Genomic DNA, 13,237 nt, shown 5'->3' with positions numbered 1-13,237 from the left:
TGAGGCTGTTAGTGTGTCTCTCCTCAAAGTCTTTGGTAGGAAATACCTCTCTTAAATATCTTCTCAGAAAGCATGGGTCTTGATGGCAGATGTAGGTACTGAGCCCTGCAGCAAGTTCATTTGGTGACAGACATTGTGGAAATGTCCCCTGCATTCTTACCTATGCTTCTCCTACAGTCAGCAATTCCTGCACTCAAGATTGTTGACTTCACAGAGGACTGGGTGGTAAGAAGTCAATAGCTCTAATGTAAAGAATATTTGCTGCAACAGATTAAGTTGTTAAGCCAAAGTACCACATGCCCAAACTTTCATAAACATGTTTCAATGGCAGTTTAAGAAAAAAGAAAAGGGAGATTTTTGCTGAAAATGGCAGTGCTTTTGATATTTCATAAAGGAAGCATCAAAGTTGGCCTTCTGGGAAAGATAGGAACTTTGCAGGACACTTTCCTACCTGTTTTAAGCTGTTAGTATTTCTGTGTAGAAAGGCATGTTGGTGAGGAGGTGTCTGTTGTAATATTTTGGTGTTTAGGGCCTGGAAAGGCATCCGGTTGGTTCTGAGTAATGGGCAGGGGAATGAGGGAGCGGAGGGCTCCTCAGACTCCAGTTTTGCATGATGCCTTGGTGGCAGCAGTGTGAACCCGCCAGTATGCAGACTAATGCATGAGCCCCTTGCTTGATGCCCCACATGAAGCCAGACCATGGGGAGGTTACAGCCAACTTGTGTTAACTGCCTTGTTGTGTCTTGCTGGTTTTTTTTCTCTCTCCAAGCACAGGGAGCCACTTTTGAGGAGATTGGACATTGTGAGCAAGACATTCAAACTTGCTTTTCTCAACAGTGCTAAATTGCTGCCTTTGCTTGGCTAACCCTGGGCCTGTGTCCATTCTCCTGAGTGTACTGCCTCCCTGTGCACTCTGTCTGCCAACTTTCCACCATGAAAAGTGCTTGTTCCATAGTGGAATATGACTTCACACACCCAAGGCAGAACTAACCAGGCACAACAAGGCTTTTTTGTTACCTTGGTGAGAAACTGCCTGTTGGTGCAGATCTCTGGAGGCTTGGAAGAAACAACTACAAGACCTTCAGAGTTGTTCTTAGTTCACTTGGGAGGAAATACTGAAGAGGCTGTCCTGGTGGTACTTCTCATTTAGTGAACTAGCAATGAAATTTACTTCCAAATTTAGGCCAATTTGTGATCGAAAGCGAACAACTTGAAGTTTCTCTTGATCTTCCCCAAAGTGTGTCATCTCGTGGTGAAGTGTGGAGACAACCCAAAACATTAGCTCTCCTGTGTTTTGAGTTACTTTGGAGACTGCCTCTGTGTGAACTGGTTACTCCGCTCTGGAACTAGCATTGTTGTTGTTGTCGTCTTTATCTCTCACCATCATCTGATTAATATTGTGGCTTTTCTTTTCCTCTTCCTGCATCTCCTTTTAATGTACTCTGGAAGAAACGTCAAGAAGAGGAGGTTCGATCCGACGCAGCAAGGTCCCATCTGAATCATCTGCACTGCAAGCATGCCGCCTTGAACTGTTGGGTTCTGGGTACGGCATGTTTCAGCCATGCTGCCGGAACTCTTAAGTCTATAAACAAGACCCTTGGGTGGTAATGACTGTGGAACTCCAATGTGGGAATGGGAATGGGGTACAAGACAACTGCCCCTTTGGAAATAACTTCAAGTAGACCCTCCTACCACCTGTCAATAAAGGGGAGGGTGTTTAAGACCATGTCATTTTAAAAAACTGTTCAGAATCCTTTATTTTTTTTTCTTTTTAACTAAAGGAGAAAGGAACAGCAGCAAAGTGTAATAAAAGAACACATAGCAAATGATTTCCCTCTTAGCCTGCTGACACTTAATATCTTCTAAGTGATTTGGCATGATTTTTTCCCTTTACTATCAAAGACAAACTCCAGTGGCATGAAGATCCAATTTTGGAAAGGGTAAAAACTGCATGGCCTATATAACACCAAGCTAGCAAGCCGATCTTCAGCAAAACTTACAGTGGAAGTCCTAAGGGGAAGATGACAGATGAATACATGGAAGCTGCCTGGGCCTGGATAATGCCTCCCCCTCCATCCCCTCCATCCTTCCTCCCTTCCCCCGGATCCCTTTCCCTCACTTCCATGTCCCTGCCCACCCTGACCAGCCCATGGCAGCACTCAGCGGACTGTGCGCTTGCTGATTCATTTTTCCCATTATTTTGTCTCCTGGACCAAGCATCCTTTGGAAATAGGAGCTGGCATTTGAACAATACTACTGTATAGTTCTTTTATAAATGTAAATATGGAAATAAGAGATTTTGACATGCCGTTTTCGCTTGTCTGTATTGAAATGTTTTCTTTGCAAAGGTCCTCGCTACACGAGTTTGCTGCTTGCTCCACGTCCTCCTTTTCCTTCCTTTCTCTTGTTTTCTTGCCTTCTTTTTCTCTGTCCTCTCTTATAACATGTCCAGTGATTGTTGGGCTTGCTTAACAAGGTAGATGTAGCCCCAGATGCAGGAATTTTGGGTACAAAACAAAGCTAGTATGCTTGAAACAAACAAACAAACAAAAAAAAACTGGGAGGACACAAAACAACCCATATCAAGAACACAAAAATTATGTAAATGTGAGTATATATGTACTGATGAGTCTAAAATTTTTGATGTGATCCTAAGCACATGTATATAATGTAAGAAAACAGAGACCCTTCTTGAATTAATCACAAAAGTGCCAAGCTCACATTTTAGTTTTTGGTTTAGCCAGTTCTCTTTCCCTGTCTTAAATGTGAAAGGAGGAGAAACTTAAAGCCTTAAATAAAAATTAGTAATTTTTAAGGGTTGAAAGCTTGGAGAAAAGTTAAGCTTTCCATTCTGTTCCTTTGTATTTTTGTCAACTTTCATTTATGCTTTGTCTTTCTGCCTCAAAATCTGTGTGACAGAATGCCAGTGTGGTAGGGCAGAGTAGCAGGTAGCCTTCTGCTCATTTGGGCCTGTCATTTGGCATGGTGATTTCCGGAGCTCGCTTGGCCCTCGGTATTTTTCTGGCTCGTGGACTCTGGTGGACTGTGATGGGATTCCACTGTGTATGAGTTCACACTCCTCTTTTTCCTCCAGTAGCTGGGGAAGAGAGAACCTCGGCCTTCCCAAGTCTCCCTGAGCTTCCCTCATCTTCACTCATCCCCTTTTCAACGTATTGCTAGGACAGCTTCCATTAAAGTGTTAGGGGAACACGATACTGAAGAAATTCCCCACCAGCTTTGTTTCAGATGTTCAGACTTGTACATGATGGCTTCATATAGACTTCAGACCCCTGAGAGACTCCTGTGAACTATGCATTTCTTCCTGGTATTGAGATACTTTCTACATTTGGCTATAAACCCCTTTCCAGTAAGACTCATGCAGTTACAATATTTTTTCTTGACTAGAAGGGATGATTTCCTGAAAATGGACTGCTTAAAACTGGAGTTTCCCCCTCATTCCCCCAAGATATCTTTAGTTATTGAGGTTTCACATGCATAGAGCAGACATCTTGATTGCTATATACTACCCCAGACCATAACCTAACATCCTAATCCTCGGATGGCTTTCTGAGAAACAGGTGCTATGCAGGTATGCAGTCTTTTTGCTTGAACTTGCTGTTTGCTTATATAGTGATAACAGGGCTATCTATAAGGTTTATTGGCCTTATTCCTGGTTTTATAAGACACAGGTTGTACCCCTTTACTGAATGGCAGTGGCTTAGTTTGGAGGAAACTCAGATGACTTGGTGTCTCTCCCTGTTGTTACATTGCTTAGGGGTCCACTTCACTATGAGATACCAAGCAGCTGCCAACCACACCGTACTCATTTCACTACTATTTTCAAGGCACCGTGGTGACTTTATTTGACACAAAACCATGCCAGTTATAAAATAGATCTCTATCATTGACTTTTGAGCATTTCACAAACAACATTGTAAATGTGCGATGTTATGTTTTAAATCAGACCACAGTGGTCCCCAAATATTATGTACATATGACAAATGTCAGTGTAACTTTTTGTTACACTATCAGTTTCATAGGTAACAAACCTATGCTCCAATGTTAAATTATCTGTGTGTGTATGTAAAATGCACAAGCTTTAAACTGTGTATGGACATGAAGGGTAACGCAATCATACTGTACACAATGGGTTAGAATAATTTCCAGTGGCGTTAGGTTATGTGGATTCAAGCTCTTTGCTTCATTTTCTCTTGCACATGCCATTCATTTGCTTATTTTGTGATGTGAATACTTCTTATTAATTTGAATTCAAAGCACAAGACTACCATGTTTAGTGTTACCCAACAAAAGTGTTAAGTGATGACCAAGTTCCCGTTTCACTTGCTATCATTTTGCTGCGATAATTAATGATGCTTGGATGAGGAGGTGTGCGCTAACTTTGTTGCTCACCTGGGGTAGTGCATGAGCCCACTGAATTAGAGCTACTCTTCCCAGCTAAGTGAGCAGTACACATAGGTGCATGTTTGAAACATGAATCACATTAGAGCTGTGGAGTTTTGCCAAGTGATGTGCTTTCTTTTGTTTTTCCTATGCAAAGACAGGAAATGCACAAACTATTCGAAGATATTTTGGAAGAACTTTACAACAATACTTGAATTCTTTCTTTAATCATCCCATCCCATTTTAAAGTCTTTGGTAATGCTTTCATTGTTAATTTTATTTTTCCCCTTCAACTTTAATGGTTTGTAAAACGTACAACCTGAACTTTTGTTTGATAAATTCCAATCCTGTTGGCTGCTTGTGAATGGAGATTCCGTCATCCTTATATGCATCTTTTAGTTGAGTGTGCATTAAAACTTTTATTAATGCAGGATGTTGTAGCTTTGTGCGTTGATTGGGTTTTCTTAACTCTTGTTTCTGAGTGTTCTTGTATCATTGGTTAAATGGCCACATGCCTGCTATCATCTAGGATTCAGCAGTCTCAATTAAAGGCTCAGTAAAAACCTAAGCAGTCAATGGAGCAAACTAAAATCTCTGGTTAGCAGTAAACATGTTCTGGATTAGGACTCAGGGATTTGATTTTGTTTTTCTGAGTCACTGGAAGCCCTTTGCCTCATACAAATCAGAAAGAAAAAAGAACACAATGAGAATAATACCACTGTTGATTATTTTGTGTTTTCGTGTCTGTTGTCTGAGTTTAAGGAGTCGACAGCTAGCAGTAACATCCACACTTTGACTTGGTACCAAATTAACAATGAAGGTGTGTGAGCATATGCACATGTGTACAAAACAGTGCATTTGCATTCATGCTTGCACGTGCACATTTAAGTACACACATGGTGGGGGAGAGAAAGGAGGAGACAGAGAGAGGAGACAAAGGAGAAGGAGGAGGAATCAGCAGCATGATCTGGTTATGTACATTACATCATCAAAAATATTTAAAGTAAGGTACCCTGCAACTCATATAAAATTAGCCACCCATTTACATTCTCTCTGGTGAACATCTTCAATATCTCTTCCCTGTACCCAACTGGTGTGCCTCATTTATCTGTGTGATACATCACAGACACACACGTAGATGCTGACTACATTCCTTTCATCATGAAAGTCTTCCAGCTTTCTTCATTTCCTACAGGATACTTTACAGACTCAATAAAGAGACTATACGTTGCTGATCTCATGACCTCACATGTTTGTTTTTTTGAGTCTCAATTTCCCTTAGTCATTTTATAGTTCTCTTATGCTACCCGAGTCTGAGTAATCTTCTTAAAAATTTTTGTTCATTATCTGTTATTCTTTTGTTTCTGTGTAATTTTGTGTAATAAAGGAAATGCAGAAGCATTTAAATAGCACAAATAGCATACTTAAGGAAGTAAGCACGATGCCATTTATAGTTGACTTTAAAGGAATTATCTGAATTTTTGATATGGGGTACTTTAGGTTATATTGTTTTTGAGGCTGACATTGAAATGAGTTGCTCATACCGCCTTGATAACAAGCAACAACAACAAGAAGTGACCCAGAAATGTTACTCAGAAAACTCCCAAATGAAGAGCTCAACTAAATAGATGATCCATTTGCCCAAGATAGAATTCTCAGATAATTTAAAATTTAAGCTAGGTGTCTTGCAGATTAACATGAAAGGGTTGGGGATTTCTTATTATATATTTATCCACCCCAAAGTGTATGCTTTATTCTGGGAATTTAGAAGATGAACAAACACAAGAAAACCTTTGCCTCCCAGTTCCTAAGTTAGTCACCAAGAGAAAACACTTAAAGCAGAAGTCCCTGAGCTCAAAGTAAGAAGTTAATTGTTTGTGAGTGTAAATAAGAGTAAAAAGGAAGAGAATGTGGTGAGGTAAGAGATGGGTACCAGAGGCTTCCTGAAAAAAATGGGTTTTGATGTATTTTGAAAGGTACTTAGACTTCATTACTAATAAAATGAAAATAATACTCAAGACACAGAAGCATGTACACAAAGACTTCGTAGAAGGATCTGGACCTTTCTGGTAAGTAGACCAAAGTGTCTGATGCATCCAGTTTGAGTTTCCTTTCTTCCCTTCATTCACCTTTCTTCTCACCTTTGACAAACACTGGTTGAATATGAGTCTCGTACTGTTCCAGATCCTAAGCACACAGAGATGAGATCTCAATTTTTTGAGCAAAATGCATCCTTTAAGAATGACATGATTCATTCCTAATAGACATCAGAAGTACTTGAGAAGAGAGCGAGAGAAGCTTTTTCCTGCTCTTGGGATTAGGAAGTGCCTGTGCCACTGGAATTAATGTTGTGTTAGAGTCAACAAGAGCTGACTTATTTTGGTAGGAATTTTTTCTCAAATTCTTTGGAGGGAGGATATCTTCTAAGGTTCAGATATGATTGTCTAATCCAAATTTCTGGGTGGCTTGTTTTTCTCAAGATTAAGATGTCTATAAAAATTTATATTTTTGGATATTTCCCCACTAAGGTGTTCATTATGACTCCGTCTTCTATGCTTGGGATGATCAGTAATGACAAAGAAGACTTCTTCCCCTGAACTGTGAACCTTGTAGTATTTTTCCTGACCATAAAGATTCTGGCCAAGCTCAATCAGGAGTGAGAGGTTGGAAAAGAATCATCAATGATTAAAGCATCAATTACTGAACATTATTTTCTAAGGGCAGCCATACTTCCCAGCTAACCACAATTAGGATTTGCCTCTCTGCTATGCCTTGGAAGGAGGATTGATCTTCCTCAACCTTTTCAGAAATGCATTAGCAGGGCTGACTCCTTGCCTATTACAAGTCTGTAGCCACAGAAAGGAACTACCATGGTCCCTTGTTATATGGAATAGCTGTCCTTCTGGGATCTGGGGGAGTTCCTTTGCCAGATGATTGTATGTGTACATATGTGCCCTGGTGTGACTATAAAGACTAATCATGACACCACAGTCCACTCATAGAGGAATATCTTAAGTGTGATCACTGAAAGCCCAATTGGCATGATAATGCAGTTCTTCAAAAATGGCAAGGCAAAACAAAACAAAACAAAAAAATCGCTGCATCTTGAATGATCACAAGTGCATCAAGAGTCCTTCAGGGTTCTCTGGTGCTTTAAATAGTTTCTGGCCCTCAGGGGGTAAATGAGCCTGGAGCAGAGCTCCCTCTTCAGTTCCTGGTCTTCGGATGAAGACAGAAAAACAGTGACATGGATGGTAGATTACAGTAGGAAGGCCTCTGTTTCCACAAAGGAAAACTATCTAGTCTTGTAAGATCACATAGAAGCAGCGAATGACACGGCCATCTCACATAACAGCTTTACTTGCTTTCTCTATGTAGGTGAAGTGATTATGATGCAAGGATCACAAAGCATAAGTTATACAGGAGAATTCCTTATCAAACTGAACAGGAGAGCCAAAAGGGACGAGGGTGGTTGAGCTGAGCTGGAGAGCCCACACCCTGTCTGGAAGGAAGCAGGCCTCTGCTCAGAATCAGCCAGTTGTCACTTATTGGAAAATGGGCCTGCCATTTTCTCCACACAGCCAGAACCCAGATTTTTACATCACCCATTCCTCTAGTATCAAAGTTCATTCATGTTATTAAAAAAGACCTATGTGGATCAAGATGGTACAAATGGAAACTCTGGTCCTTACAAAGCAAGTAAGCTCAAACTAGCAGGACATATTTGCATAACTTGTTCATGTGTGGCCTCCCATAGTTAGTTGTCCAATGAGTATGCAAATGTGGCCTCATTTCCAGTCTGGATGACAGGCTCTCAGATGAAGAACCCTGAGTCACAGCTACTGTCAAAGAGTGCTGTGGTTGATTACAAATATCAGCATCCTTCAGTACCTATCTGAATCCACTTTTATGAGGCCTTTCTTTCTACTGTTGATTTTCAAGGCCTGTTAATTATAGGGATGAGTCTATTCATCTGGTTAGCCCTGGGAAGTCATGTTGTTTTCTTTGCCAGTGAAACAAGGATTCTTAAGAGATGCAAAATCTCAAAACACAGCAGGAAAAGACAACTGCTAACTGTTTAAAGTAAGTTATTTCCTTATTAATTATAAAAGCCTACATGTAGAGATTTTTAGATTTGAAAACAAATAAAAGGAGAAAGTAAAAATCACTATAATTTAATCATATTTAATCTCTTTAATGTTTCCAACTTTTCTTATCTTTTCTTGTCTACCCCCACCCCAATTCCGTTCTACAAAAATGGACAGACAGAGTTGACTTTCCATCCATGTGCATGTGTGTGTGCATGCCTGTGTGTGTGTGTGTGAGTGTGTGTGTGTGCATGTGTGTGTGTGCATGTGCATGTGTGTGTGTGCATGACTGTGCATGTGTGAGTGTGTATGAGTGTGTGTGAGTGTGTGTGTGCGTGTGCATGTGTGTGTGCGTGCTCAATCCTATGTGCATGTTTCACATGCTGGTGGGTCCAGAAAAGGGCAGATCAGTATCTTGGGAACAAGACAACCTTCCTGTACCTCTATCCATCAAACACATCATCAAAGTGTCACACAGCCCGAGTGTCACTTCATCAAACAGCATGACACCCCTCCTGATCCTTCCAGAACTTCATAGTACACACAAAGAATGCAGGGGCTTAAGTTGTAGCAGGGCTAGGATGAGAGCCCAGGCATTTCATGCCTCAGAGTCTGTACTCAGATTCTTTTGTAGTAGATAGAGTTTAAAGTCTCAGATTCCAAGCACCTTGAAATGATGATACTAGCAAGTGCCAGGTCCAGAATCATGACATGAGGATCTCCATTCTAATCTCATCCTGGGCCCAGGAGACTATACACCACAGCACATATGACACAAATAAGTGGACGAGCAGGTGGCATGAGCCCTCTGAGATCGAAGACCCCAGCTAGAATCACTTGCTGCTTACCTGCGTGGTACCATTGTCAACCACCAGGACAAGGAGAGAGTATTCACATGGAGGGATCTGGTTTTGAAATACTCCACTCTCCAAATAGGAAGCCAATCTTTTCTGAAAACTGAAGCCAGCAGATGTGGAGCCAGGGTGGATAGCAAGGCCTTTCCAAGGGAAGGTTGCAGGCACATTCCTAGAGCACTCACTTGAAGAGGATGGAGGTTTGCAGAAGGCAGAGAAGAAATGGCACTTTGTGATTGTGTATGATGAGCTAAACAGTTTCCTGTTGCAAAGCTTTTGAAGTCAAAAATATAAGAATACCAGCTATTGTTAGGAACATCACTAAGTTAACATGTAATACAACTATTTACTCCGTAAAAGAACTCTAGCTGGGCATGCTTGGTTAGGACTGGCTCAGACTCATCTGTGCAGGATATTAAAGTTTGGTAGAAAAGTTAAGAGGTGTGGAAAGAATTTCATTCATAATGAAAGTATCCTACTAAGTGAGGATAGTACATATAAATAACCATGGGCAGTCCACAGAGAAGGATACAGTTTCCTGCTAGAGGAAACCTGGGAGCACATTAGTACACTCCCACGAGGAGAGCACATTTCAGCTGCATCTGAATGCCTGGTGGAACTGAAGATGTGTGGGAGTGGGGATAGACTGCTACAGAGTTCAGTATCTCCAGCTGGATATTCAAGGTATGTGCAAGTTCAGCTGCAGTAACCATGACTTCAGGGACTTAAGCACAACAGACATTTCCCTGTTTTGTTTAGTAGTCTAGAGGTAGAATGATGCCACATGGTTCTTCCATTTCCTTGCTGGTCATCATGAACACCAGTTCCCATCTCAATGAATTAGCTAGATGTACCAGGTTCTACCACTAATGGTCTTCCAGGGTACAGGATGGAAGGAAGGAGATGTGGAAGGCAGGCCTCTAGCATCCAATTTGATAGTTACACAGGTCACTTTGTTATAGTTGCCAAGAAAGCCTTAAAATATAATATGTACATAATACTATAAAAGATTAGATAGGAACGCTGAAAGACAGGCAACAATGTGCCTTGGCCCATTTTCTAAGGCCGTAACAACATACGTAACACTAAATTATAATGAAGAGGTATTTATTTTCCATGTGGTTTGGAAGCTGGGAAGTCGAAAATCAGGTGACCACATCTGCTCCAGCTGCTACAATGCATAGCAGAAAGGGAAAGAAGCATGTATGACAAAGGTAAGACATGGGCATTGGACATGCTTTATAATAATGCACTGTTAGCACTTATCAGTATTGCAAGACTGGGAACTCACCCTCCCAAGAAGATGTTAATGAGCGGTCACCCTCCATACCCAAAGAAATCCTCACTAATCCCTATCTCCCAGCATGGACACATGGAAGAACTAAGATTCTTAATACAGGGACTTTTGGGGAGCCACACTCAAATTGTGGCACAATCTATCACATAACTCAAAGAATACTGCCTCCAAGAAACTATAGAGGTGTGGGCAATCAGCTGGCATCACAAAATACTTCTCAGATTTACTTTCAGGTCCTGTTTATTTACTTATCCTCCAGGAAGGTCATTGGAAGATGGGCATCAGTTGCTTGGTCATGTTGATGACTGTCTCTGTTAAAGGAAACTGCCCTCCTCAAAGTGAACTGCATCCGATGATGGATTAAAGTGGGACCATCCAGACTCTTCTCTCCCTCACAACTCAGGATGTCTCTGAAAAGGCATTCCAGTTTCAACAGTTGTTTTGAGGGGAAGCTCACCCCTCCCTGTAGGACTGTATGATCCTGTTTCATTTCTTGCCCTCCCCCCATCCCGTTTTCTATTGCCATGGAAAATTCCTGTCTAAAAAGTTTCTGATCTGTCCTTTAGGACAATCACTGAACCATCTCCTTGGAAAGGAAGCAAATAAGAGTGAAAGTAGCTCCTGGTCAGGTGAGAAATGTCCTGAACTTTCACATGTAGACTTGATTCTTGAGGCAATTGCGAACAGATCTTTATGGATTAGAGGAATGGAAGCTGTTAAAATAATCTATAAGATGGACTGTGGATGAAGAGGCAGGGCATGGGCAAACTGTTTAGGCTATCAGGACCAACTGTAGAGATCTAAGATAAGGAGTCACTGACATGGACAATTGACATAGCGTTCTGTTGTTGCAAAATGGAGAGGCAGGGAAGGATCCTTCAGAATCAGCAAGTTGAGCACCTGATTGTGGGAAGCAAGTGGGCAAGAGAGTAAAAGATGAAGGTTGGGTTTGATGCCCATGGATTTAGATGACAGAGACAGACTGGGGGAGATCTTGATACAGAAAGCAAAGGTCTGTTTCATTTGGGGGCTGCTGAGGTTGAGGGGATCTAGGCAAAGGAATCTAGGCAAAGACACCTGCTAGCTACTGCAGTGCGGGTGTGGAGTTCACTGGGAAGATTAAATTGGAAATACTTGCTTGCGAACTATGTATAGACTTTAACATTTGAGTCAGTTAATACATCTTAAGCCATAAAAACATGAGGCAGTTCCTATGGAGGGGTATCATCCAAAAAGGAAATGAAAAGAGCTGGAGAGAGGAGGCTGAAGCATCTGGGGTAAAATAAGGAATGATATACAGCAAGAAGTCATTAATTCCAGGAGGTGCTTGCCGTGTGCTGAAAGAACTGGATGCTATTCTTCACAAGAACAAAATGTATTCAGAGAGGGAGAATGAGATCCTCCTTCTGAACATGCTACAGAATGAATAGTGGGTTTTTATAGAGGATAACATAAAACAGGTTACTAAGGAAAATGAGGTATATGAAAAAGAAAAATTTAGAATGAAAGAACTTTTGATAATATCTCAGCTATCAAGACCAATTTTTAAAAAGAAACATTTACTTCTACTACTATGGCTATAATTGAATTTTCTAGAGGCCAAAGCTGAAAGGGAAGCACTTTGGCATTCCAAAATGCATTGCAGTGACACTCTAGTGCTTATTAGAAGCCAATTTTGATTTATCAGCAGACAGGTTGTTTATCAATAAAATTACAATAGCTCTTAGCAGAAAAATATTATTCTGGGTCACTATGACATAAAAGGAAGAGAAGAGGGCAGAAGATGGGACATAAAGAAAGTTGTTATCAAGCTCAAGTCCTCAAATTACATCCTCAGAACCATTCACAGAGAAGGTGAGATGCTTAAGATGTCTCATTGGGCACTTGGTATCTTTAGAGACGTGAATTGAAAATAAGAAATAAAAGGAGGCTGTAGAAAGGGGTTCACACAAGGTCATGGCTCTGATTGAATGACATTGAGTTCTCAGAAAGTTCCGTAGCCTTTCTTTTCAATGCTTTGTGGGAAGCCATATTCAATTTGCCATGGTTAGAGATGGAGAAATTATTTTTTTATTCATTGAAGTTGGAAAATAAGAGCAAGCCTTGTACTTATATGAAACCATACACTCAGATGAAAGGAAGGAAATATAATCAATTCAGCTCATTTGGGCTTTGTTCTCGGGATCTATACTGAGTGGACTACTGCCATATGGAGTAAGAAAGCCTCCAGGATTTTATAGAAGGATAAATTGTGGACAAGTGTCCCTGGAAGTTCTTAGGCTTCCTGTGTCTGTATTATTTCATTCCCCAGAAAGCCAAACAACTGGTGCATCAATCAATTGCACATCATTTCTTATTAGCAGACTATCGCAAATATTTGCAATGCAGGTTATATCGCTGGCTGACTTGCCTGCAATAAATTATATTCTTTTCCAATCCTGGGGAAGAAAACCAAGGTTTTGTCTGTGCCAGGCAAGTGCTATACTGCAGTATGAAGGCAGTTTGCCAGGTAGATTGATAATTTGGTTGACTAACACACACACACACACACACACACACACACACACTTTTATAACAGCTTTTCATTTAAAAGAAACA

General features: G+C 40.9%; 1 protein-coding gene across 3 annotated transcripts in view; it reads left to right on the top strand.

The window, feature by feature from the left end:
* Adam23 (ADAM metallopeptidase domain 23) overlaps positions 1 to 4,830 on the top strand; it is a 148,450-nt gene extending 143,620 nt beyond the window's left edge. For all 3 annotated transcript variants that reach the window (XM_040753456.1, XM_040753458.1, XM_040753455.1), the window contains one exon: positions 1,449 to 4,830. In XM_040753456.1, the coding sequence (XP_040609390.1) occupies positions 1,449 to 1,497 (49 nt within the window). In that variant the 3' untranslated portion in view covers positions 1,498 to 4,830. The remainder of the gene's footprint in view (positions 1 to 1,448) is intronic.
* Positions 4,831 to 13,237: the final 8,407 nt, after the last annotated feature.

The sequence above is a fragment of the Mesocricetus auratus genome, unplaced genomic scaffold (genome assembly GCF_017639785.1).
Source record: "Mesocricetus auratus isolate SY011 unplaced genomic scaffold, BCM_Maur_2.0 Super-Scaffold_100010, whole genome shotgun sequence".
Classification (NCBI taxonomy): domain Eukaryota; kingdom Metazoa; phylum Chordata; class Mammalia; order Rodentia; family Cricetidae; genus Mesocricetus; species Mesocricetus auratus.
This window is presented reverse-complemented; position numbering and strand designations above follow the sequence as displayed.